The 27,392-nt window shown below is 47.5% G+C and overlaps 1 protein-coding gene across 5 annotated transcripts in view; it reads left to right on the top strand.

The window, feature by feature from the left end:
- The window catches only part of ELL (elongation factor for RNA polymerase II), a 528,830-nt gene that overhangs the window by 138,387 nt on the left and 363,051 nt on the right, over positions 1 to 27,392 (top strand). For 4 of the 5 annotated variants that reach the window (XR_003858420.1, XR_003858421.1, XR_003858419.1 and 1 more), the window contains exon 2: positions 26,056 to 26,103. Coding sequence is in view for 1 of the 5 variants with exons in the window: in XM_029614402.1 (XP_029470262.1) it covers positions 26,056 to 26,103 (48 nt within the window). In the remaining 4 variants the exon portion in view is untranslated. Of the gene's footprint in view, positions 1 to 9,203; positions 9,275 to 26,055; positions 26,104 to 27,392 lie in introns of those variants that run through there. The other variant, XR_003858422.1, reaches the window with a different exon arrangement.

Below are 27,392 nucleotides of genomic sequence, written 5' to 3'. Positions count from 1 at the left end.
CCTGTTCCCTGGTGGCCTGCTCTTGTTTACTGCTCTCTCAGGAGATTGATGAATCTGGTGTGAATTCCAGGGCAGTGATGGAACCAGCAGGCACCTTTTTGGCAGATGCAGGCTGCGATTTGCTCTATACCTCAGCAGTCGGCTATGGCTGAAAAATTGGTCAGCTGATACAACCTCAAAGTCTAACCTTATGAAGTTGCCCTTTAAAGGCTTGCTCTTGTTTGGGAGTGAGCTGGAGAAAATGGCCAATAAGTGGGGTGAGATCCAGGGTCCTCGGTTACCAGAGATTAAAAAGCAGATGCTGCGCTCATTCGGCGCGAGAGGTTGTACTAGTGGTTTCAAACATTTTCAACCCTGCAGAGGAGCAGCTTCTCAGAGGGCTCGACCTTTGGATAGGTCTCAGTCCTTGCAGCCCAGACAGAGTACAGGCTCAAGCGGCAGTACCTTCTGTGCCCCCCCTCTCAATTAAGGTGTGCCGACCCACACCTGGGAACAGGAGATAGGGGGTCACCTCTTTTTATCTGAGGTGGGTCAAAATCACATTCTGGAGGTAATAAGAGATAGCTATGCTCTAAAGTTTAGCATTCCTCGGGACGTTTTCATGGTGTCTCCCTGCAGCTCTCCGCAGAAGAGACAGGCAGTGGAGTATACGTTGTCAAGGCTCCTCAGCCTATGGGCCGTGATCCCAGTGCCCATGTCATGAGTAAAAATGGGACGATATTCCATTTATTTCATTGTACCCAAGAAGGAGGGTTCCTTTCACCCCATCCTGGATCTCAAGAGTCAACCGTCATTTTGCGAGTGACTTATTTCTGCATGGACGTTTTTCACTCAATGATGGCAGTACAGTCGGGAGAGTTTTACGTCTGGATTTGAGGTGTACCTGCATATTCACATTTGGCTGGAGCATAAACGGTTTATGTGTTTCACTGTTTTGGGGTGACATCAGTTTCGAGCACTATGCTATGCTTTTGGCTTGGCCACGGTGCCCAGAAACTTCTCCAAGGTTATGGTGGTGAAAGTGGCAATGTTGAGTAAGGATGGCATTCTGGTCCATCTTGTACTTAGAGATTGGCTAATTCGTGCCAAGAGTATGGAAGAGAGCCTTCAGGTCTTGGGCAAGGAGATCTCCTAGCTAGAGGAACTAGGTTGGGTGGTGAATTTGGGCAAGAGCAATCTGCAGCCATCCCAGACACTGGAGCATCTCTATTCATTTCAACACAAAGCAAGGCAGGGTATTCCTACCAGAGAGCTGCATTCAGAAACTGATGACATAGGTGCAGCTATTGACAATACACCTGACGGTATGGTCTTACCTTCGGGTGCTTGGGTTGATGGCAGCCACCCTAGAGGTAGTTCAATGGGCAAGCGCGCATATGCGTCCGCTTCAGCGCACACTGCTTGTACGGAGTCCACAGTATCGGAGGGGTATATATACCATGTTGTCAGACTTGCTTCATCTCCATCTGCTGATAGAGGTGCATAACACACTGGTGTGGATTAACCTGTCTTCATTAAAGAAAAGGACATTCTCACAGGACAAGCAGGATGGTAGTCCTCACATATGGGTGACGTCACAGGACGGAGCCCAATCACGGAACACTTTTATCAAAGTTTCTAGAACTTTGACTGGCCCCTACTGGGCATGCCCAGCATGGCACTAACCCTGCAGCCAGCAGGGGTCCCCCTTCAGTCTTCTTTTTTCCGCGCAGCAGTAGCCTCGCGGTTAAGGAGCTCTGACCACATTCCTGATAGGAATTTCTTCACGGACTTCTTTAAAGTTAAATTTGCCCCACAGGGTTCCCTCTTCTTTCTTTACTCAGCCCGCGGTACTTCGGTAAGTTTTTTGCCGTTTTTCATCGAGTTTGGCCCTCGTGGCCTACTGGCCGTCGACCATACCGCGGCTCAATTTTTTCCCATGGCCATGGTGTCTGGTTTCCGTCTGTGCCCAGATTGTACGCGCACCATGTCTATCACAGACCCTCACAGAGTCTGTGTATTGTGTTTAGGCCGTGAGCATGATGTCCTGACTTGCACCAAATGTGCCTTGATGACACCTAAAGGTCGCAAAGCCAGAATAGAGAAGATGGGACTCCTTTTCCGTGCTCACACCCTGACGCCGTCCATCGCATCGACGTCTTCGGAACTGGCACCGTCGAAGTCGCACCACCGTCGACAATCCTCCGGTGACCGTCCGCCATCGACGTCTCCACGGCCTTTGACTCCCGTCCCTTCCCCCGAAGATCGAGGGGATCGGAGGGAGAAACATCGCCATCGGCATCGCAAGTCTCGGGCCCTCGAGGAACCGAAGTCATCGACCTCGATACCGTCCGAGCCTCCATCGAAGAAGCCCCGGCCAGGAGTGGCACCGTCCACTCCTGCGACCGAGACATCGAGGCAACCCTCACCCGATCGGGGTTTGGGAGTCGTGATTCCGCCTGTAAAGGTGGTCCCTCCGGCTCTGCCTCAGCCTCCCTCTTACGTTATGGAGCCGGGTCTTGTTACCCCAGGTCTCCGGGAAGAACTGGACCGGCTGGTCTAGGAGGCCATCGACAAGGCGATGCAACGGCTCCAGGTCCTTCCGGCACAGACTCCAGCACCGAGAGTGGAACCAGTCACCGACCCGATTCCAGCAGCGCTGGCACCGCTGCTTTCCCGGATGGAAGTGCTCATGACCGCCCTTTCACCGCTAATTCCTGGGTCGCCGACAGCCCCGGTGCGCTCCCCGATGACAGCTTCATCAGGAGGAGAAACACAGTTTCGCATTCCTTCTTCGGGAGTTGTGCCTCAGCCATCGGTACCGTGTCGTCCCTCGCCACCGATTCATTCATTGGGGGCGATACGCATATCGGCGCCATTGATGCCTCCGATGCCCACCAGGGCATTCTCGGTGCCCCTGGTGATTCCTTCGATTCTCTCGGAGCCTCAGCCGGGACCTTCCGGTATCCAACCCCCTCCTGGTCCTACAGGTCAGCCCGCTGATCCTTATGACACCTGGGGGGATGATACGTCCACAGATACCGATGATTTGCCTTCACCACCCTCTCCTACTGAATGTAGAAAGCGTTCTCCTCCAGAGGACCTCTTTCATCAATTTTGTGAAGGAAATGTCTGAACTGGTCCCTTTTCAGCTTCAGACAGAGCAAGATGACAGGCACCAGATGATGGAGTTTCTCCAATTCCTGGATGCCCCTAAAGTGATCACTTCCATTCCAATTCATCAGGTTTTTCTTGACCTTCTAAAAAAGAATTGGGAAAATCCTGGATCCATTGCTCCAGTACATAAAAAAGCTGACTCTACTTATCTCGTACAGTCAGCACCTGGCTTTCAAAAACCTCAGCTTGACCACCACTCAGTAGTGGTTGAATCAGCCCAAAAGAAAGCAAAAAGGACGAAGCCATACTCATCTATACCTCCTATCAAAGAACACAAGTTCTTAGATAATATTGGTCGACGAGTCTACCAAGGGGCCATGCTTATCTCCAGGATAGCTTCTTATCAGCTGTACATGACCCAATACAATAGGGTCATTTTCAAGCAGATACAAGATTTCTCTGAAACCCTGCCTGAACAATTCCAGCAAGCCCTTGTAACTAAGGGCTTTGAAGCAGGAAAACATGAAATTAGAACAGCTTATGATATTTTTGACACTTCCACTAGAGTGTCTGCAGCTGCCATTTCGGCAAGGCGTTGGGCCTGGCTTAAGTCTTCTGATCTTCGCCCAGAAGTTCAAGACACTTTCTGACCTGCCCTGCTTAGGGGATAATCTATTTGGAGAGCAAATTCAACAAATAGTTGCTGAATTAAAGGACTATCATGAGACCCTCAAGCAGCTCTCATCGATACCTTCTGATTTCCCTTCTAAGCAAACCTTCAAGAAGGACTCTAAGAAATCATTCTTCCGTACACGGAAGTATTATCCCCCACCACCAAGATCCAGACCGACGAGGCCTTACCAAAAATCTCAGCCTCGCCAGCCTTGAAAGCAAAAACTGCAAGCAGCTCCCCAGCCAGGGCCTGCTTCGGGTTTTTGACTTTCACTGGGAGAGCGGAAGCCAGCTTCCTCTACAAAGCATACCAGTGGGAGGTCGATTAGGTCACTTTCACGAAAAGTGGCACTCAATCACAACCGACCAATGGGTGCTAGCAATCATTGCTCAGGGTTACCACCTAAACTTCTTAACTCTTCCACCGGACTCCCCACCTCTACAAACATGGGGACTAACCGGCCACTCTGTCCTTCTGGAGCAGGAGGTTTCCCTCCTCCAGTCAAACGTAATAGAACCTGTCCCTTTTTCACAACAGGGCCTAGGATTCTATTCCTGGTACTTTCTCATCCCAAAAAAGTCAGGAGGACTTCGTCCAATTCTGGACCTACGAGCCCTCAAGTACCTTCAAAGAGAGAAGTTCAAGATGGTAACCTTAGGCTCTCTTCTACATCTGCTACAAAGAGGAGACTGGCTCTGCTCTCTAGACTTCCAAGACGCTTACACCCACATTGCGATAGCTCCGGCTCATCGCAAGTATCTCCACTTTTTAGTAGGCCAAAAGCACTACCAATATTGAGTGCTCCCTTTCGGCCTAGCATCGGCACCACGAGTTTTCACCAAATGCCTCGTAGTTGTTGCAGCCTTTCTCAGGAAGGAAGGTGTCCATGTCTACCCCTATCTGGACGACTGGCTGATCAGGGCCCCAACCCAGCGAGTTGCTCGGTCCTCCCTGAACCTGACCATTCACACTCTAATCTCTCTAGGATTTCTTGTCAATTACGAGAAATCCTATTTAGTCCCATCTCAAACCTTATCCTTCATTGGGGCAGACTTGGACACCTTACAGGCAAAAGCCTTTCTCCCTCAGCGAGCTCAAACCCTCGTGTCTCTAGCTCACCAGTTGCAGTCTCAACACACAGCAACAGCTCGTCAATTGCTCGTCCTACTGGGACACATGACGTCCTCAGTCTGTGACACCAATGGCCCGCCTGGCCATGAGAGTCATGCATTGGACACTGCGGTCACAATGAATTCAAGCCACTCAGCCTCTGTCAACCATTGTTTACATCACCGACGCACTCAGTCTATCTCTCGCCTGGTGGAAAGATCACACCAATCTCCTCCAAGGCTTGCCCTTTTATCTCCCAGATCCTCAAATCATTCTCACCACCGCTTCCAACATCTGTTGGGGAGCTCATGTAAACAATCTACAGACGCAAGGATCTTGGTCTCTAGAGGAAGCCAAACACCAGATATTTCCTGGAACTTCGAGCAATCCGATATGCTCTCAGAGCCTTTCAGGATTTTCTTTCAAATCACGTCATCCTGATTCAGACTGACAACCAGGTGGCCATGTGGTACATAAACATGCAAGGCGGCACAGGCTCCTTCCTTCTGTGTCAGGAAGCTGCGCAGATTTGGGCGGAAGCGCTCTCCTGCTCGATGCACTTCAGGGCCACCTACTTGCCGGGAGTGAACAATGTCTTGGCAGACAAACTGAGCCGTGTCTTCCAACCGCACGAGTGGTCGCTCAATCCATCGGTAGTGATCTCTCTCTTCCAGCAATGGGGGTATCCCCAAATAGACCTCTTTGCGTCCCCTCAGAACCACAAAGTGGAAAATTACTGCTCCCTAATTCGGAGCAAGCACTCTCAGCCCAGAGATGCATTCTCCCTCATGTGGGCAACCGGTCTGCTTTATGCATTCTCTCCACTTCCTCTTCTCTCGAAGACTCTCGTGAAGCTACGTCAGGACAAGGGAGCCATGATCCTCATAGCACCTCGCTGGCCTCGCCAAGTGTGGTTTCCCATACTACTGGATCTCTCCATCCGTATGCACATTCCCTTAGGAACGGACCCGCATCTGATCACTCAAAACGACGGATGCCTACTCCATCCCAATCTGCAAGCCTTGTCCCTGACGGCATGGATGTTGAAAGGTTAATCCTCCAACCACTTAACCTTTCCGAATCAGTTTCCCGTGTCCTGATCGCTTCACGGAAGCCTTCCACGAGAAAATCTTATTCCTATAAATGGAAAAGGTACACATGGTGCACTTCCCAGTCCCTTGATCCCTTTTCCTGTCCAATCCCAAAATTCTTGAACTATTTCTGGCATTTATCAGAATCTGGTCTAAAGACCTCTTCCATTAGAATGCATGTCAGCGCGGTAGCCGCCTTCCATAAAGGAATCGGGGATGTCCCTATTTCGGTACAACCCCTCGTAACATGATTTCTTAAAGGCTTGCTCCATATCAAGCCACCTTTACGTCCTCCGGCCCCTTCTTAGGACCTTAATCTGGTTCTCAGTAGGCTCATGAAACCACCTTTCGAACCTCTCCACTCCTGTGACCTTAAGTATCTCACATGGAAAGTGTTATTCCATTTAGCTATCACTTCTGCCTGCAGGGTTAGTGAGTTACAGGCCCTAGTCACCTATCCGCCTTACACTAAACTCCTGCAGGACCGGGCGGTACTCCACACTCACTCTAAATTTTTGCCCAAGGTAGTTTCGGAGTTTTATATTAATCAATCCATCATACTACCTATCTTCTTTCCCAGGACTCACTGCAACCCAGGGGAACAGACTCTGCATACCCTTGACTGTAAATGGGCTCTAGCTTTTTATCTAGACCGTACAGTTGCCCACAGGAAGAGCACTCAGCTATTCGTCTCCTTCCATCCCAACAAATTAGGGCAACCTGTGTGTAAGCAGGCTCTTTCCTCCTGGTTGGCGGATTGCATATCTTTTTGCTATCAGCAAGCAGGCATTCCTTTCCAAGACCATGTGAAAGCATACTCTGTGAGGGCCATGGCGACTTCAGTAGCACACCTACGATCGGTGCCGCTTCCTGACATCTGCAGAGCTGCCACCTGGAGTTCACTCCATACTTTCGCAGCCCACTATTGCTTGGACAAAGCCGGAAGACAGGATTCCATCTTTGGCCAATCTGTCCTCCGTAACCTTTTTCCAACGTGACGTACCAACACCCTTCCGCCTGCCCGCTGGGGTTCAGGATGCCCTCTGCCAAATTCCATCCCAGTTGTTGTGCCGCCTGCACGCCGTTGGGTACATTTGGTGCATGTTCGGACATCCTCAGCTCGGTACTCACCCATATGTGAGGACTACCATCCTGCTTGTCCTGTGAGAAAGCAAATGTTGCTTACCTATAACAGGTGTTCTCACAGGACAGCAGGATGTTAGTCCTCACGAAACCCGCCCACTGCCCCGCGGTGTTGGGTTCGTTTTATTTTATTTTTCGACACTACCTGTAGCTTTCAAAACAAGACTGAAGGGGGACCCCTGCTGGCTGCAGGGTTAGTGCCATGCTGGGCATGCCCAGTAGGGGCCAGTCAAAGTTCTAGAAACTTTGATAAAAGTGTTCCGTGATTGGGCTCCGTCCTGTGACGTCACCCATATGTGAGGACTAACATACTGCTGTCCTGTGAGAACACCTGTTACAGGTAAGCAACATGTGCTTTATCAGGTAAGTAGTAATTTCTCCATGGATTGACCAAAACAAAAAAAATTTCTGGGCTCATAATATACATGCTCCAGGCCGATTTCGCCATTTGCTATTGTGCGTGTATAGTGTGTGTGTGTATGAGAGTGAATCAACTGAGGCTGGATAAAATGGTCGCTCCTATTGAGCACCCGTTGCAGTTGTGGGCACACAGCCACGTCTCCTGGGCGCCCACTGTATTTGAGTGCTAGGGATGCACAATTTCTTCTTAGTGCGTCCTCTTTAACATAGCTTTTTTCAATATAACATCAGGCACCCGGGAAAAGTGGTTGTTCACATGTTAAGAAAACGGGTGCCCAGTATGAGTGCCTGTTCTACCACACATCTTATTGCATCGGCTGTCTGTCTGTTAGGGAAGCTACAGTGTCAGTGTTCACAGGCCCCAGGAGGGGGAGGAGAGTCATGGTCCTTTTTATGGATGGCACCTGGTGGCTGGATTTAACTCCCATGATTACAGGGTTCTGGAAGGAGCCCTGGAACATGGCCCTTGGCCCAGGATCATTGCTGCAATGACCAAACTAGGGGGTGGTGAAGAGTCATATAAAACAGGGGGAAAATTCCTGGTTAATTGCAAATAAAGGTTTGTGGCACTAGATCCCAGTTTTAGTTCCATTTGAACTGACTATAAGAACATAAGAAATTGCCATGCTGGGTCAGACCAAGGGTCCATGAAGCCCAGTATCCTGTTTCCAACAGGCCAAACCAGGCCACAAGAACCTGGCAACTACCCAAACACTAAGAAGATCCCATGCTACTGATGCAATTAATAGCAGTGGCTATTCCCTAAGTAAACTTGATTAATAGCCGTTAATGGACTTCTCCAAGAACTTATTCAAACCTTTTTTGAACCCAGCTACACTAACTGCACTAACCATATCCTCTGGCAACAAATTCCAGAGCTTTATTGTGCATACAAAGAAGGAGGAGGAAACTGCTGGATCCAAAAAAAATTTGACTTTTTTCACATTTTGTATATATGCAAACCCATTTTTTGATTGAATAAAAATTGTGTAACGACTTAAGTCACACAAGAAGTATTAATATCCAGATTTTAACAAAATGACCTGCAGTCATTGCTCTAGTATGGATTTGATGTTTTGCTCCTGTTTGAAGACTTCTTAGTCTTTCACATGTAATGCTGAACCAGATTTGCATTAAGTATGGGTATAACATCACAATGTGGCTTCAGTGGCAAGTCACGTTGCAGCTTCTATTAACATTAAAAGTTTCAATATGTTGTGGTATGTTCACTTTTATGTGAGGCATATGTTCAAGTCTTGTAGCAGCCTTGAATGAGGATCAAGTGTTTCCTCAATTGAGTTGTTCATAAGTTTGCTTAAAAACAATTACCATATATTTCCTGCAAAGTAAAATTGGTAATCTGATTGATATAAATCTAGCTTCCAAATATGGAAGACCATTAATACGCCATTGATCCTCATTTTGCATCACTAACAAGCCACCAAGAGCTAATTGTTATGGAATTATGTGCTTGGCTCCAAATTATTTCTAGAGCGTAGTGGGCAGTGACATAGCATAAGGTCAGAACCTTATATAATAACCAGGTGTCAGGTTTGAGGAATGGGGAGTGAAGGTATAGTTGCAACACACTGACACCTACCATTTACATTCCAGAGGCCAGAATTAGCAGGATTTCTGGTGTCCTAAACTGATATTTTAACTGGGCTTGGTGAAACTAAGAATGAAGAAAGCACCTGTGGCCTGGTTTGCATCCTTTAATGTTTGACTCATGTTTGCTAAGGTAATTGGACTCAATCTCTAGGGCTTGTTTAAAATCTGATTCTGTTTTTGTTTTTATTTTATAAAGGGCTGTGGGATTTCTGGAAAATTTTGAATTGGAAAAGTTTCCCATGCACATTTTCTAATGTGCATAACATTTAAATAGTTGTTTGTTTTTGCCTGCTTGATAAGACCCCCTTTGACATCAATCCTTTGCATTAAAGGAGGAGTGGTTGGAGGCCCTTGCCAGTAGGCAGTCTATAAAAACAAATATTTATCACAGACTACTAGAGCAGTGGTTCTCAACCTTTTTTCAGCCGGGACATACCTGACAGTTCTCACATGCGTGACACACTGAACATGTGACTTTCACGGGGCTGTATGTAAACATACACTCTGCATCCACGGGAACCCCCTTGATCTCCAACAATGGATGCAGAGCAGAACTAGGGCATTACCCATAGAACTCACCATGCAAAAAAAAGATATTCTGGTTCTGATGACATCTCAGTAAAAGCAAAACAAACTCTCTTTACTACCAGGCACAATAGCCCTCCTTATGAAAAGGAAGTAATTTACAATAATGAGAAAACACAGCAAATAAGATTGATACAAATGCTTAATGCTAGTAAAATACCTCACCTCGGTGTCACACACAGAACTGACCTTCACCAAGTACAGAAAGACCACAAATTATAAATATGGAGACAAACTGGAATGGAAAACCAAAAAAAGCCACTCTGCATGCATTGCGAACCTGGAGAAATGGAAAGAGAAATATAGCACCTAACACAGTCCCAGGATCTGCAATAATGCACAGAAACTAATCTGCACAAAGCTACACCTGCATTATGGAACACAACAACCCTATCTATGAAAAGGCAACACTACAAATATTAAAACAGGTCCTAAACATTAATTTACCTCCTATTAGGAAAACAGAACAAGCCAAGCTGCTATAGATCCCCACACACAAATAATTGTAAAACTATATTAATAAATGTTTCAAAACAGCTGATGAACAGAATAAGGTCAAACAATTAAAACTCATAAAAATTATTAAAAATTGTCCAAATATCAATAAAATATTTCAAAACAGCAGACACATCACATAACTAAAATTGCAGTCAATCAAGAAAAATAAACTTAAAATGCCACTTTTACTTACCCTCTCCAGCAACTCTCCTACTCTTTTCCATTAAAGCACATACCATGAGCAGCAGCGGCCGCTGAAGCTCTGTCCTCACGGTCCTCTTCTTTAGGGCCCACAAGTCATTCACCCCCCCCCCCCCCCCCCCCAATTAAACCCTACGACCAGTCTCACACACATCCCCCAGTCACCTCCCTGCCCAGGTGCTCTCTCTCTCTCACTCACTCACTCACACTCACACACACGTCACCTCCCTGCCCATGCTCTGTCTCTCTCTCTCACACCCCCCCCCCCCCCCCCCCGTCACCTCCCTGCCCAGGCTCTGTCTCTCTTTCTTTTTCCCACACACACCCCAGTCATCTCCCTGCCCAGGGTCTCTCACACTTTGCATAGAGCCCCAATGCTGTGTTCCCCTTTAATTTCGCAGTGCTGCCACTGCCTTCTCAGCCGCACTGAAGCAGCAAACATTTATTTTAGAAAAATATGCAACAGCACTCAAGTCTTTCTTCTGGCTGTTGGGATATCCCTAGGCTCCCGTGGCCCCCCATCTGCCTGCTTTTACGGCCGCTGGGAGCTCCAGTTTGCCCCATCTGTAATCAGCCCGGCCGAGTGCCACTTTTACTTTAATTGCGGCTTTGCCGCACTCACTGTTGCATCGGGGGGGGAAATCCCTGGAGCAACCGGCCTCTTTGTGCTTGCAACTCCCTGCCGCTTTGGAAGTGGAAAATCCTGGTGCGGCTGGCTTCTTTTCTTTGTGGCTCACTGCTCTGGTGGCCACAGGGTCGGGCTTCTTCGCTGCCACTCCTCCCAGCCCCCCTCAAACCACCCCACCCCCGGACTGTGAGATGCGCCACTTCTCCTGCTCCACTGGCCAATCAGCGGCTTCCTCCTCTCACTGGCAGGAAGAAGGGAAGAGGCTTCCCATTGGCCCTCGGGGACAGGAAAAAGATAAAGGGAAGTATAACTTCGGCTGTGGGACACCGGGAGCCGCAACACCAGCTGGTGCTTGGCGACACATTGGTGTGTTGCAACAAACCGGTGGACTCATAGCAGTTGACAGTCAGGGTAAAGGTACCAGAACAAAATCAGGAGGCAGAAGTGTGGTCAAACAGGCAATGTCGAGGCAGGTAGAGTTTGTGCAATGTTAGGAGGCAGGCCAAGTCAGGGCAAGTGGAGTTCACAGTTGAGAAGAAAGCAACAGGTTGGGGTAGGCAAAGTATGTATAGAGTCTAAGGCAAGCAGTGGTCAGAGCAGGCAGTAGACAAGGCAGAGTCAGGAATCAAGTGGGGTCACAAGAGAGATGCAGCAAAACAGGAATGCATGGAACCAAAACCTGTTGCTCAGGTATCTGCTCTGAGGACTCTGCTTCCTTTTATAGGAGAGTAGTGTTGTCGTCAGGGCATGCCCACAGGAAATCCTGTGCACTGGGCTTATAAAACTATTCAGTTGGTGAGGTCCCTAGAAAGAGCTGCATGATGCATCAGAGGAGAATGCCAGAGACCATGCTGGACTCAGGACCTTGAGGTATAGGATGCTGACCACTGTGCAGCACCCTGTGATCAGCAACATGTTAGATTGATCAATCTGTCAATCTCTGTCTTTGTCTCTGGGTAGACAGACTTGAAGGTTACACTCTCGGGTTGTGATCACAGCCTGGTGGAGATGTTAAGCTCCTGAGAAGACAACCTCTTGAGTGTGATTTTCCCAGTACAGCTGCCTCCCATTAGCTTTTTTTTCCCTCCTGAGGGTTTGAGGAGCCCCACTCCCTTTGGGAGTGGTGGCTCTGAAGTGACATAGCTTCCCAAAATTCAAGGGCCTTGAGGTATACCTCTTCTCTTTCCCTACATATGTTTCCCTCCCTCCCTCTTGGCTTCTGTTATTCCTCTTTGGCTAAGGAGGATAAAGCTAATTTAAAAGAAAAAGCTGTCATTTTAGCAGATTTGCCTGAGCAGAGAACCTAAGAGCAGAAGATATGCTCAGAGTGCATAGGTATAATGCTTGTGGCACCAGGAAGATGTCCATTGTAGCAGGGTCCTTTTGTCTATTGTGTGACTGTGGCCCAGAAGAGAACTCAAAGGGCCCAGAGGTAATCAACCTCATGTTAGGGGAAGGATTATGGGAAGGAGGAAGGCATGTCTACATAAGACATTACTGCTCTCACCTAGGGCAAAAAGTCCTCATCCCAGTTCGGTTAACAAGCAGAAGGAAGCACAGAGTCTGGGGATCAGGGACCCCTAACAGACCAGCTTAGGTACCTGGAAGGAGTCCACCCTACTTTTTCCCCAGACTTTGTTCTCATATTACACTAGACCTTCTGCACTATGTAGAAGCCAGGCTCTATGGCAAGGGAAAAATCTCTAAACCATGGATCCTTGGAGGATAGACCTGGAGCCCCCAAATGCTCAGGATATGCCCAGGCAGAGGGGTTCAACTGAGGTAATGGCCACTCTTGATTATGATTAGAATGGATAGACAGTGGATGTCAGCATGCAGTGCACCCCCTAAGCTCTCAAGAAGAGGGGCAATGCTCTTTGGAAGAGGAAGAAACCTCCTTAGTCAGACTGTTCTAAAAAGAGGAAAGCACAGCTCTCATCACTTCCAAGCAGCCCAGAAGATTTCAAACATCAAGTCAAAGGACCTGATGGAGGAGAACTTCATCCTTCAGGGTATTAAGAAGCCAGCAAGTTCTTTTTATTTACATAAAGCCTTAAGAGGGATGGCATTAATGGATTGGGACTCCCCTCAGAGCAGACTCAAGAGTGGCGGGGTAACGAAATGGTACAACAACCCCTCCCCCTCCACCCCACACAGGCATCGAAAATCTGTACCCTCTGCGCCAGGTGCACTGGTGGCTTCATCTTCCAAATCCATTGAGCCACCGAAGAAAAAGGCCCGTGCTAAGGAGCTCCCAACCTCCTCTGAGCCGGGTACACTGAGGCGTTCCCCGCCTTCTGTGGGAGCAGCAGCCGAGACTCCACTTGGGACCAGTGGACCCTCTGGCAATGCCATCCATACCTCCTCTTCAGATCTGGTGTTAGCCGCACCAGCATTCCGCGAGGAATTGTACCAGATTGTGCAAGAGGCAGTGGTGCAGGCCCTCCATGGCCGATACCGGTTCCCGTGCCTAATCCAGAACCGATGCTCGCTCTGCTCCTCGACAGGCTGGATGTCCTCATCGGTGCTCTGCCATCTGCACCGGGGAAAACACAGATACCACTTGGTCCTTCGCCCATTCATCTTTCCTCAGATGAGGAGGGTCTATCGATGCCGGACCCGGTTCCAGGGCCTTCTGGTACGTTTCCCCTTCGTCCTTCATTGGTGCCTCGACCTTCTCTGGCCGGAGAAGGTCTTTCTACCATCTGAGTCACTGTTGGGTGCTGGGGATCGACCTTATCAACCATGGTCCGATGACTCTTCCGATTCCCAAGACACTGGAGATATCCCGTCTGAGCCTTCTCCACCGGAAGAAAGACACAAGTCTCCACCAGAGGACCTCTCCTTCATTAATTTTATTAAGGAAATGTCAGAGACTATACCTTTTGCCCTTCAAACTGAAGAAGACTCCAGGCACAAAATGCTGGAAGTCCTTCAGTTTGACGATGCACCAAAGGAAATAATGTCCATCCCGGTTCATGATGTCCTGCTTGATCTTCTACAGCACAACTGGGATCACCCAGGTACACTCCTTCCGGTCAACCGTAAGACTAATGCTATCTATTTAATCCAGTCAGCGCCTGGTTTCCAAAAAACTCAATTGGCCCATCATTCAGTAGTGGTAGATTCTGCCCAGAAAAAGGCCAGGAGACCACGGCCTCATTCTTCGGCACCTCCTGGGAAGGAACAAAAATTCCTCGATGCTTTTGGGCAGAGAGTTTTCCATGGATCAATGTTAATCTCTCGTATTGCGGCATATCAACTTTATATGACCCAATACAACAGGAATTCAAGCAATTACAGGAATTTCCTGAGTCTCTCCCAGATCAGTTCCAAGACCAGTTGCCACTCCATTGTGAAAAAGGGCTTCGATGCAGGTAAGCATGAGGTTAGATCAGCTTACGACATCTTTGTCTTCCATGTTATCAGCAGCCGGAATAAGTGCAAGGAGGTGGGCCTGGCTGAAATCCTCGGATTTGCGCCCAGAGGTACAAGACCGCTTAGCAGACCTCTCCTGTACCGGGTGATAATCTGTTTGGCGCGAAGATCCAAGAAACTGTCACACAACTTAAGGATCATAATGAGACGCTGTGGCAGCTTTCCGCTGTACATGCTGACTTCTCTACCTCTTCTAAACGGCTGTTCAGGAGAGAGGCGAAAAGAACTGCTTACAAAGCATGAAGATACTACTCTCCACCAGCTCGGTCTCATCCATCTAGACCCTATCAAGTCTCCACCTCGACAACCCAGGCCTCAGAAGGCACAGCCACCTGCGCAACCTGGTCCTGCTGCAGGGTTTTGACTCCCCGCTAGAGAGTTATTGTCATCTTTCCCCCCTCTGCCATCCCTGCCAGTCAGTGGCCGGCTCTGCCACTTCACCACTTTGTGGCTCAAGGTCACCACAGACAAGTGAGTCCAGTTGGTCGTAGCTCAAGGTTACCATCTAAACGTCCTCTCCATACTGTTGGACTCTCCACCTCGGCTGGTGTGGACTTCCCCCGACCACTCTCAGCTCCTACAAGGAGAGAGAGCTTCCCTCCTGCAGGCCAGTGCCATAGAGCCAGTTCCTCCTTTGCAAAGGGGACAGGGCTTCTACTCCTGTTACTTCTTAATACCAAAATAGACGGGAGGCATTCGCCCCATTTTAGACTTTCGTGCCCTAAATAAATATCTTCGAAAGGAGAAGTTCAGAATGGTAACCTTAAGCTCTCTACCTCTTCTCCAACAGCGGGATTGGCTTTGCTCTCTAGATCTAAAAGTCGCGTACATGCACATAGCAATTACCCCGTCTCACAGAAAGTACCTCCGGTTCCTCGTCGGAAACCAGCACTTCCAGTACAGAGTACTTCCGTTCGGCCTGGCATCGGCCCCTTGTGTCTTCACGAAATGCCTGGCAGTAGTAGCCGCATACTTAAGACGACTAGGCACGCATATGGAATAGACTTAGTTTTTGGGTACTTGCCAGGATCTTATGGCCTGGATTGGCCACTGTTGAAAACAGGATGCTGGGCTTGATGGACCCTTGGTCTGGCCCAGTATGGCATATTCTTATGTTCTTATCCTTATCTAGGCAACTGGTTACTGAGTGCTTAGTCTCCCGAGGCGGTTCTTCACTCCCTCCATCTCACCATGCGGCTCCTACTGTCCTTGGGATTTCTAATCAATTATCAGAAGTCCAATCTGATTCAGTCTCAATCCCTCTCCTTTATCAGAGTGGATCTCGACACTATCTCCAAGCGAAAGCTTTCCTTCCCAGGGACCGAGCTCATACGTTGGCAGTGCTTGAGCGCACTGTACAGTCTCGCCGAACCACAGTTGCTCGTCATGTCCTCATCTTGTTGGGACATATGGTGTCCTCGGTCCATGTTACCCCAGTGGCTCAACTTGCCATGCGAGTAACGCAGTGGACATTAAAATCCCAGAGGTCCCAGGCCTACCATTCAATGTCCAGCATTGTCCATGTCTCCAGGCAGCTTCGTCTCTCACTGGCTTGGTGGATCCAGGAGCCACACCTGCTCAAAGGGCTACCGTTTCAGGCTCCAGAACCTCAAATAATTCTGTCAACAGATGTTTCCACTCTAGGTTGGGGAGCACATGTTAACCACCTGCAAACTCAGGGAACCTGGTCTGCAGCAGAAGCGCAACATCAGATAAACTTTCTGGAGCTCAGGGCGATCAGATATGCCCTTCTAGCCTTCAAGGATTGCTTATCCAACAAAACAATCCTAATCCAAACAGACAATCAAGTAGCGATGTGGTACATCAAGCAGGGGGAGGGGACCAGTTCCTACCTCTTGTGTCAGGAAGTAGTGCAAATTTGGGCTTTAGCTCTCTCTCATTCCATGCTACTGAGAGCGACCTACCTGGCGGGCTTGAACATTGTTCTAGCAGACAAACTCAGTCGTACATTTCAGCCCCATGAGTGATCCCTAATCACCACGGTGGCAGGTCAGATATTTCAGAAGTGGGGGTATCCGAGCATCGATCTCTTTGCATCGGTTCACAACCACAAGGTAGAGAACTTCTGCTTCCTACATCGCAGTCACGAGACTCCACCGAGGGATGCCTTTGCCCTCTCTTGGGTAACAGGTCTCCTGTCTGCCTATCCGCCACTTCCTCTCATCAGCAAGACTCTCGTGAAACTACGCCGGGACAAGGGCCTCATGATTCTCATAGCCCCCTTCTGGCCGCGTCAGACATGGTTTCCTATCCTTCGCGACCTCTCAGTCCGTCCACAGATTCGCCTGGGCGTAGATTAGTCTCTGATCTCTCAGAATGGACAGTTGCGCCAGCCCAACCTTCAGGCCTTGTCACTGACAGCTTGGATGTTGAAAGGCTAATCTTGCGGCCTCTCAATCTTTCGGACTCTGTATCCCATCTAAGGCTTTTGTGAGCTGGCAAAACTGGTCGGAGTTCACATTAACTAAACAGACTTAAATGCTTTGCTTTCGAGATATCCCCAAATGGTCGGAAAGTGTACTTTATAGAGAAATACAGTTTAAATTTTTGAGAGAATTTTATATGGCTCTGGATAAAGCATTTAAAGCACAGATTACAGAGTCCCCAATTTGTGTTAAATGCCGTAAAGGGGAGGGCTCCTTTCACAACAGTTTCTGGACCTGCCCTCCGATTAAGATCTTCTGGAAGCAGATTATTACATATAGCCAATTATTAGGGGACACACTTTCAGAGGATCCAATCTGGTGGCTATTTGGAGTCTCTTCTCTCCAATTAGTGGGGGGTGATGCATATGGCCAAACATTTATACAGAGGGCCAGCCTTATGGGGAAGAAAGTAATCCTTTCTGGTTGGGTTTCATAAGAAGCTCCACAACATGATCATTGGTTTAAACTGTTGATCAAGCTTTATACAATGGAATATAATAGTGCTCGGGCAACTTAGACTGGTTAGAAATGGAAAAAATCTGGAAATCCCTGAATTCTTACCTGAGTCCCTGTACTGGTTAGAGAGACAGACAGATATAGGAAGGCAATGACACACGGGGGGGGGGGGGGGGGATGTGAGTTCGGGAAAGGGTTAGGAAGGGTTACTATCTCAGACTACTCTGATATCAACGTGTTTAAGTCATACGTTACAGGTCTTGTATGCAGATATGCTGAAGGTTCTGGTTGTTATGGCCTAATCTAAAACTTAAGTTCTATATATACGCAGACGATGTTCAAATTTTAATCCCCATATCCAATTCACTGGACTCAACACTCAAGTTATGGAACTCTCACCTGCAAACGATCAACCATCACCTTTCAAGCCTCAACCTGGTACTCAACACTTCCAAGACAGAACTATTGCTAATCACCCCAGAAAGCAGTCCCTTCCATCACCAACTGCAATCTAACATACAAATATCCCACGCTAGAGATCTTGGAGTCATAATTGATAGTCACTTGAACCTAAAGCAATTTATAAAACACACCACAAAGGAGTGCTTCTAGAAGCTACAAGTACTCAAAAAAACTCAAACCGCTCCTATTCCATTACGATTTCAGATCTGTCCTCCAAGCCATTCTGTTCTCCAAGATTGACTACTGCAATTCCATCTTGCAAGGTCTCCCGGCTTCTACTATAAAACCCCTCCACTTGCTCCAAATTGCAGCGGCGAGAATTTTGACGAATACCAATCGGAGAGCGCATATCTCTCCCATTCTAAAAGATCTTCACTGGCTCCCAGTAAACTTTAGGATTCTCCATAAATCACTGACAATTATCCACAAAAATATTCACCATCAGACCCCACTTGATCTTCTACACCCTCTCAAATTGCACTCGATGGCCAGACCCTTAAGGGATGCCTACAAGGGATCCTTACATGTTCCTCCAATCAAAATTGTACACCACTCAAATATCAGAGACAGGACATTCTCTATCACAGGTCCCTCCATCTGGAACGCCATGCCTCCGGACCTCAGGCAGGAAACTTGTCTACTAACTTTCAAAAAGAAACTAAAGACATGGCTGTTCTGCCGAGCCTTCCCCGCCACTAGCCCAACAGCCTGACTTAGAACTGTTCCATCACTTATGTAAATAAACAAATGCTAAATTACGCTCACAAGTTATCATGAGGTCGGCTCCTTGCCTCCCTCCCATACTCTATTGTATATAGTACTTTATCTTCGTTCTCCCTCTCTTTTTTTTCCTATTCCCAGTTAAGGCATCCTTGTTATAATGTAACTTTATGCTCCTTTTAAATTGTCTCTTGTTGATTGGTTGGTTATAGTTACTGCTTAGTTCGATGTAAACAGAGTTGATTTGATTTGTATCAAGAAAGTCTTGTATATAAAAGCCTTTATTAAATAAAATAAATAAATAATGTTCATGATGTTCATGAAATTAATGGTTTCTGTACAGGTTATGACAATATGTACACCTCTCAGATGTAAGGCTGATTTATCTGTAATGTTCAGAGTTTGAAAATTAATAAACATAAATTAAAAAAAAATAAATTTCCTAAACAGTCTGGTCCACGAGTCTTAGACAATTTCAATTTCTTTATTTGCGTTACTATTTCCAGATCAGTAATTGGGTTATTTAGAAGAGAGATATGAGCTTCAGTTAAACGGGGAATATGCACATCTTTAAAAAAAAAAAAAAAAAAAAAAAGCTGCAAGTGAGGGGGTTTGCTCCAAATTGAGAAGCATATAGTTTTTGAAAAAGTTACAAAGATTTTAGAACTCTCAGCCACTTTAGAAGTTAGATCCATCTGCCAATCTGAGAGAAGAAATAAACTGTAGCCTCTTGTTATGGACGGGGCATGCCAAAAACTGTCCAGCCTTTTTGTCATATCTGTGTAAGTGAAACTTATAATAAATGGACTCTCATTCGCTCAATGCTCTAAAAGCGTGTACAACTGTTTGCGGACTTCTAATAAATTTTGTTTTCCTAGCGTGTAGCCAGATGGACTCGGGACCAATGGGTATTGTACTCTTCTGCTAGCAGATGGGAGACTGAGTCAGATTTCAAAGCTGACGTCACTCTACATATACCTGTGCAGGAAGCTTAGCTCTCCAGTATTTTCCGTTTCCCAGCAGATGCGGACATTATTCCACACACTAGAATAGTGTAACAATTTAAAACAAAGGAGAAGAAAAAATTTACCTTAAGAAGATTGAGCCCTGCTTCTCCTGCGGTGATACCTAAGGGTCCCTCCCCCAGTCGAGAATTCCTGAGGTGATTTCCGAGATCCTCAGAGGTAAGCCTTGGTCCAGCAGCTGCATCCCGGCATGGACTTAGCCCCTCCGGGTGGCTGAAAGGCAGTGGGTGCAGATTCGAGCACGGCGGTAAAGGTATTTCCCTCTCCCCCCGCAGCTGGAGACTGCCCAGCACACGATCGGTAAGCATCGAGACAAGGTAAGTAGAAACCTTTAAATCTAAGTCTCTGGTCTCCAGAGCTCGAACAGCCATACCGAAGATTTCTCCCGGCGAGTTTAAAGGGCACAGATTGGGTTGAGCAGCTCCAGGTAGTCTAGGCCTCGATCTGGTGCGAGGGCCCACACACGTGGAGACCCTCCCGAGGGGGGGGGGGGGGGGCGCCATCTTGTAAGCGGGGTCGTTGGCACCATATTTTCCCCTTGTCCAGCGGTATGCTCGGGGCAGGTCGGTTGGCCAATGCGCCTAACTTGCGTGCACCCAACATTGCCATACGCATAGCTGTGCACACAGCTGCGCACACAACTTGTCGCATCCGGCGAACATAACTACATGCGCAGCCACTGTGAGGATTCCCATGAGCACAAACATGGCACCACCGACCAAGAAGACCAAAGGCCTCTCCCTCTGCTCAGCCTGCCGCATAAGAGCAGCACAATCAGAATTGGAGCCCCTCCTGGGCCAGCAGTGTGATGAAGCACAAAGGGAACTAAAACCTGGTCCCCTACAGTCGGGAGAGTGGTCCGGAACGACTGTTGATTGTACCCTGGACAGATGTATCTCTGGCTCGGCTCCACCACAGGGGATCAACATGGACCCAGGAACATTCTCCTGGGTGGAATTCTTTAGAGGGCTGCAAAACTTTGTTCAGGCACAACCAGCCCCTACTGTGCACCATGTTGAAAAACGACTGGAAGCCAGGATCCTTCCAGTGCTACCCAGACCTCTTGAGATATGCCTTGCCTAACCAAGAGCCTCCCTACCTCAGATCCAGACTTGTCTGAGAGCGAGAGCGACTCCCTGGAAGAAGGAGAAATCCCTCCAAGGATGGAACCATATTGAACCATGCTTAGTTTCTTCCATAAGGACGCATTACCAGCCCTTGTTACCCAGACTCTGAAGCACTGGGTATCCCAGGCACTGACCCTATGGCGGAACCAAAGAAGAACCCCATCTTGGTGTCCCTCCGTAAGGCCTCATGCTACTTTCCCATTATGGAAGCCATCCAGGAACTGATTGACCTGGAATGGAATACCCCAGAGGCCAGCTTCAAAGGGGGGCGAGCCCTGGAAGCCCTATATCCTCTGGAACCCGCATCCAAGGAACGTCTGCATTTCCCTAAAGTTGACACCGTGGTCTGTGCAGTCTCCAAGCGAACAATGATTCCCATTGAGGGAGGAGTGGCACTGAAGGACGCGCAGGACAGATGATTAGAGTCCATCCTAAAGCAGGCTTTTGACACAACAGCAATGACACTGCAGATTGCTTCATGCTGCGCACTGGTAGCACGCTCCTGCTTGCTCCTCTCAGACGCAAATTTGTCTGGAGAAACACTGGAATCTGCAGCATCCTTCCTCACTGATGCAACCTCAGATCTAGTGCGTACCTCAGCCAGGGGCGTGGTCTCGGTAGTGGCAGCCAGAAGACAGCTTTGGCTACAGAATTGGTCAGCGGATGCGACCTCAAAAGCGAACCGTACGCGTATGCCCTATAGATGATCTCTCTTGTTCGGCAGAGAGTTGGAGAAGTTAGCCAACAAATGGGGAGATTCCCCAGTGCCCCGGCCACCAGAAGATAGAAATAGAAGATCTCAGCGTTCCTCTCCCAGAAGAATCAAGGGCAGAGGATTGCAGTGTTTCAGAACCTACAAGAATACACAGTTCCAGGCACCTCTGACATCTGGAAGGCCTCAGCCCTTTCGGAACAGACATACCAAGAGGGGAGCAGGCTCAGGGACAGGTCCTAGCCGTACTCCACAATGAGAAGAAGCAGCCCCATCTACAGGAAGAAGACATAGGAGTTTCTTACCCTCTTTTACCGAAGATGGGTTGACATAAGATCGGACAATTGGGTCCTAAACATAATTCGAGAAGGATACTCTGTGGAATTCTGCAGCATTCCTCCGGACAAACTCTTGACCTCACCCTGCCATTCCCACTCCGAGACTGGCAGTAGAAACCACACTAACAAGACTTCTCAACCTGAAGGCAATAATCCAGGTGCCCAAGTCTCAACAAAATAATGGACACTACTCTATTTTATCGTCCCCAAGAAGGAAGGATCATTCCGACCTATCTTGGATCTCAAGAATGTCAAGCGTTACCTGAGGGTACCACATTTCCGCATGCAAACCCTACGCTCCATTATAAGGGCTGTACAACTGGGAGAGTTTCTAACCTCCCTGGACCTTTCCGAAGCCTACCTCCACATACCAATCCATCAGGACCACCAGTGCTTCCCGCGCTTCTCAATACTGGGTCATCGTTACCAGTTCCGGGCGCTCCCAGGACCTTCAATGGTGGTCGTGGCGGCAACATTGAGGAAAGAAGGGATCATGATACACCCTTATCTAGATGATTGGCTGATCAGGACAAAGTCTGCAGAGGAGAGTCGGCAGGCTACCTCCAGAGTCAAGAGCCTACTGCAGGAGCTTGGTTGGGTCATGAACACAGGCAAGAGCTGTCTCCAGCCATCTGTCACTAGAATAACTGGGGTCCTGTTTCGACACTAAACAGAACAAGGTCTTCCTCACTCCTCCAAGGAGAAGGAAACTGGAACACTTGCGAACATTAATGTCCAATCCACGTCCCAAGGTATGGGACTACCTTCAAGTCCTCTGCCTCATGGCATCAACCCTGGAAGTCGGTCCATGGGCAAGGGCCCATATACGACTGCTCCAGCGTCCCCTAGTATCATGATGGAACCCACTATCCCAGAACTACTCAATTCGCCTCCAACTACCAGCAGAGGTTTGGGATCAGCTCCAATGGTGGATACAGGAAGACCACCTAAGCAGAGGAGTGAGCCTATCCCCACTGAACTGGTTCTTGCTCACCACGGATGCAAGCCTGCGAGGGTGGGGAGCACACTGTCAGGAGCTGACGGCCCAGGGACAATGGAACAAGGAAGAAGCGGAATGGAACATAAACTGCCTAGAAGCTCGAGCAGTCAGGCTAGCATGCCCTCAATTCGCCTACAGACTCTGGGGCGAGTCGGTCAGAGTAATGTCAGACAATGCGACAACAGTCACATCAACTGCCAGGGAGGAACCAAGAGCCAACAGGTGTCTCCCCTAATGGCATGGGTGGAGATAAACCTGCAAGGGATTTCGGCCTCCCACAATGCAAGAAAAGACAACATCTCAGCAGACTACCTCAGCAGAGCGAGCTTAGATCCGGGGGGAATGGACGCTGTCGACCACAGCCTTCCAGCTGATAGTAAATCACTGGGGCCTCCCAGCCATGGACCTACTGGCAACCCATCTCAATGCCCAAGTCCCCAGGTTCTTCAGCCGCAGACGAGAACATCAATCCCAGGGAATCGACATTCTCGTCCAGAACTGGCCAGAGGAAGACCTACTGTACGCCTTCCCTCCATGGCCACTGCTGGGCAGGGACATCCACAAGGGGACTAGTTCTACTAGTCGCCCCGGACTGGCCAAGATGACCGTGGTATGCAGACATGCGAAGACTACTTGTCCACCAGGGATCTTCTCCACCAGGGCCCGATTTTCCACGAAGATCTGTCTCTATTCTCTCTTACGGTATGGCTCTTGAGAGGGCTAGCCTGAAGAAGCGGGGTTATTCAGTCTGTCATTGACACCTTGCTTCGAGCATGCAAGTTTTCCACATCCCTATCTTACGTACGAATCTGGAGAGTATTCGAAGACTAGTGTGAAGACCGCGGGACCCACCCGCAGACAGCCAAAATTCCCATAATCCTGGAGTTTCTACAGGTTGGGATGAAGAAGAGGTTGTCCCTCAACTCCCTCAAAGTTCAAGTCACCGCGTTGGCCTGCTTCAGAGCCGAGGTGGCTGGCATCAGACTATCAACTCATCCAGATGTGGCCCGTTTCCTGAAAGGAGTTAAACATCTCCAACCACCCCTATGGAATCTCGATATTGTATTAGACTTCCTAGCAGGGGAGTCTTTCAGACCAACATGTCTATCACTATGCCTCCTAATTTTAAAAATGGCATTCTTGGTGGCAATCTGTTCACCTCGTTGCATCTCCGAACTTCAAGCGCTATCCTGTCGGGAACCGTTCCTTAGGATCATGCCTGGAACCATTCAACTGCGCACTGTCCCCTCATTCTTACCGAAAGTGGTTTCACATGAACCAAACCATCTCGCTACCATCACCAGATGATCACAAGGACTTGGAGGTCTCACGCCAGCTTCGCCATCTGAATGTCAGCAGACTCCTAGTCTGATACCTGGAAAGATCAGAACCTGTGCTCAGAACAGATCACCTGTTCGTTCTTCACAGCGGGAAGAAGCAAGGGGAAACGGCATCCCAGGCAACCTTTGCCTGCTGGATCAAAGAAGTAATCAAGGCAGCCTACACAGAGGCAGGAAAACCCTCACCTCTGCAGATTAAGGCACATTCTACAAGAGCCCAGGCTGTCTCCTGGGCGGAAACAAAGTTGCTGTTGCCTGCTGAGATCTGTCAGGCAGCGACGTGGTCCTCCATACACACACCTCCAGGTTTTACCGCCTGGATGTTCAGGCAAGGGAGGACAAAGCGTTCGCAAGGGAGGTACTAAGTGGGCCTAGGGCAGCATGCCACCCTGTGCGGGAGTAGCTTTTGTACATCCCATTGGTCCTGAGTCCATCTGGCTACACGCTAGGAAATGGAGAAATTACTTACCTGATAATTTCGTTTTCCTTAGTGTAGACAGATGGACAAAGCATCCCGCCCACGGCTGCCCCAGAAAGAGAACCTCTGATAACCAACTTCGAGACTAATGTAATACGGGTAAGCCATTGGCTACCCCTAGCGTAAGACACCCACTGTCTCATCTGGTGTCTGTGTTGATCGATTGAGTGCACTGGTGGTCTCCAGTTTGAAAATTCAGTTGAACCAGTTCAAGTTCAATCAAGTTAATCAAGTTATTAAAGTTTATCCAAGTTAATCAAATTAGTAAGCAAACATATATCCACAATGGCTTTTCGAGGAGAATACTGAAGAGCTAAGCTTCCTGCACTGGTATATGTAGAGTGACGTCAGCTTAGAAATCTGACTCCATCTCCCATCTGCTAGCAGAAGACTACAATACCCATTGGTCCTGAGTTCATCTGTCTACACTGAGGAAAACGACAGTATTAAGGTAAGTAATTTCTCCATTATCTTCCTGCATGGTACTCATATGCTTCTCCTTTAACAGCTGTATATTTTAAGTTAATTGTAAAATGTTAGCATCTGCCTTTCGCCTCTTCCCCACTACATAGGCAATAATCTGGCCCTGCAGTACAGCTTTACCAGCCTCCCGAAAAATAGTGTTACTAACCCCAGAGTTTTTGTCAGAATAATAGTTTGACCAAGCTTGGTATAAGAACTGCTTGAACTCATCATGATATAAAAGAGTTCATCCTCCATGGGCAAGGCATTCCCCTCTCCCCACAACAGAGTCAGAGAACCCATAGAATGATCAGAAAGAACATTATCAAGTATATCAGTAGATTTAACATTTGAAAAAAGAGAATTAGAAATAAGAAATGCTTCCAGCCTTGAATAAACCCTATGAGGATTAGAAAAAAAAGTAAAGTCCCGCTCATCTGGATGCGGAATCCTCCAGACATCCCGTAATTGTAGTTCAGAAGTGAGAAAATTCACCCCAATCTGCTTTCAGTTTTTCGTCAAAGGTTTGGAGGGTTTACAATCCACTCTGAAATCAGTAGTAATATTAAAATCTCCTGCCACTATGATATGGCATTCCTGGAGCTGAGATAGTTTAGCCATAATATTTGAAAAGCGAGAATGGTTATATACATTGGGTGCATAAATGTTACAAAACACATTTCTTACCCAGTAGACATTAGCTGTATTTTAATTGCAATTTCAATGGAATACTTTGAATATGAAAATTATTTTTTCTCCATTTTAAAATGTTCCTTGTGAACAAATTTCTTTTTGGTATCCACAGGGCCATAATGTTCCTACATTCTTCCAATGTATTTTATAAATATTAGTTTTGCGACTTGTTGCAAAATTATCATGCTTGTGAAGAATATGCTCACTCTTTTGCTTGATTTAGTATTTATTAAGCTTGCATATTTGTAAAAATATCAGTGCAGCTTGCTTGAAGGTATAATTTTCTTTTTCTGTTTTCTAGGCCTCTGTAGTTCTAAAGCCATCGATCCGGTTCCAAGGAAACCAAGGGGTAAGTACATGTATGAAGTGGGGGTCATATAATAGGTGGACAGCAGTACAGTGGCTGTCTTTCAAAAAACATTTCTAGGGGTGCAGTAGTTCACTTGTGCACCGAAACATAACTGTTTTCTAATTTCTTTAAATAGTCTTATGGTATTTTATTTTTACCATGTAATACTGTTTAAATCCACTATTTGTGAAGCATTGTTTTAATACCTAGGAAGGACAGGCCTAATGACCTTGTAGGAACGTGCACTCCTGTGACTGATCTGAGTAACATCAAGTCACCTTCCTTTCATTTACACCTTTTGCCCAGCTATGACTGGGAAATGTCTTGCCAACATGACACCATCAGCCTAGGGTATAGGGAGTAGCTTTCTTACTTTCCTTTGAATCTTCTTTGCTTAGGGGAGATCAGCAACTTTCTGCTTACAGGGTTCTTGGGGGTTACCTTTAGATATAGCTGTAGTTTGGTGAATGGGTTAAAGTATTGGGAGCCCACTTCTCAGCAATGCATGGAACTTCAAGACCTGAGGCTTTAAGCCCTTCATTGTTTTTCAACTTATTCCATCATTCCCAAAAGCAATTTCTGGAGGGTCTGTCTTTGTGCTACAGTAGCACACAGGACAGGGCTAATTGTCAAGAAGGATAGAGTGCTGATGTGGCCTTTCATCTGAATCATTAATACAGTGGTAAGTATCAATCATAGATGGATCCTCTCTCTGGTTTCATTTCTAGTTGCTGAATTCATCGGAGTCATTTATAGAAGCTTGAAACAGCTTTACTAGTTGTTCATTCAACAGGTCTTCTCTGGAATTATCATAGTTGAAAGCAAGATTCTTAAGACTATAGTATTGTGGCTCAAAACTGTGGCATTACAGTTACACATTTTAGACTCCAACATGTGAAGCTGAGGGTGGTTGGTTGGGGTAAAAGGTTTTTGATGCTTTTTATGTATATTCTCCAAGGACAAGCAGGACGGTAATCCTCACGCATAGGTGGCATCATTGGATGAAGTTCTGGTCCGAATCTTTGACCTCGAAGGTTCTAGAACTTTAAAACATGCCCTATTGAGCATGTGCAGCTGTAGTTATCACCCTGCCCCCTAGGCAGAGTCCCTCACTCTTTTTCCGCAGAACTATGTGGTCGTGGGAGCCATGTATCACAGTAGTCAACTTTGCATTCTTCTCACAGTTTTTGTAAATGATTTTTTTCTTGAGCTGCAGCTGGCTTTCTTTCCCTTACCTTATGGAAGTTTTATTTTCTTTTTTCTTTTCCTTTTTTCCTCTGGTGCTGTCT

This window comes from Rhinatrema bivittatum, chromosome 8 (assembly GCF_901001135.1).
Source record: "Rhinatrema bivittatum chromosome 8, aRhiBiv1.1, whole genome shotgun sequence".
In the NCBI taxonomy this organism is placed as follows: Eukaryota; Metazoa; Chordata; class Amphibia; order Gymnophiona; family Rhinatrematidae; genus Rhinatrema; species Rhinatrema bivittatum.
The sequence above is the reverse complement of the archived record's forward strand: the minus strand, read 5'-3'. Positions and strand labels throughout refer to the sequence as shown.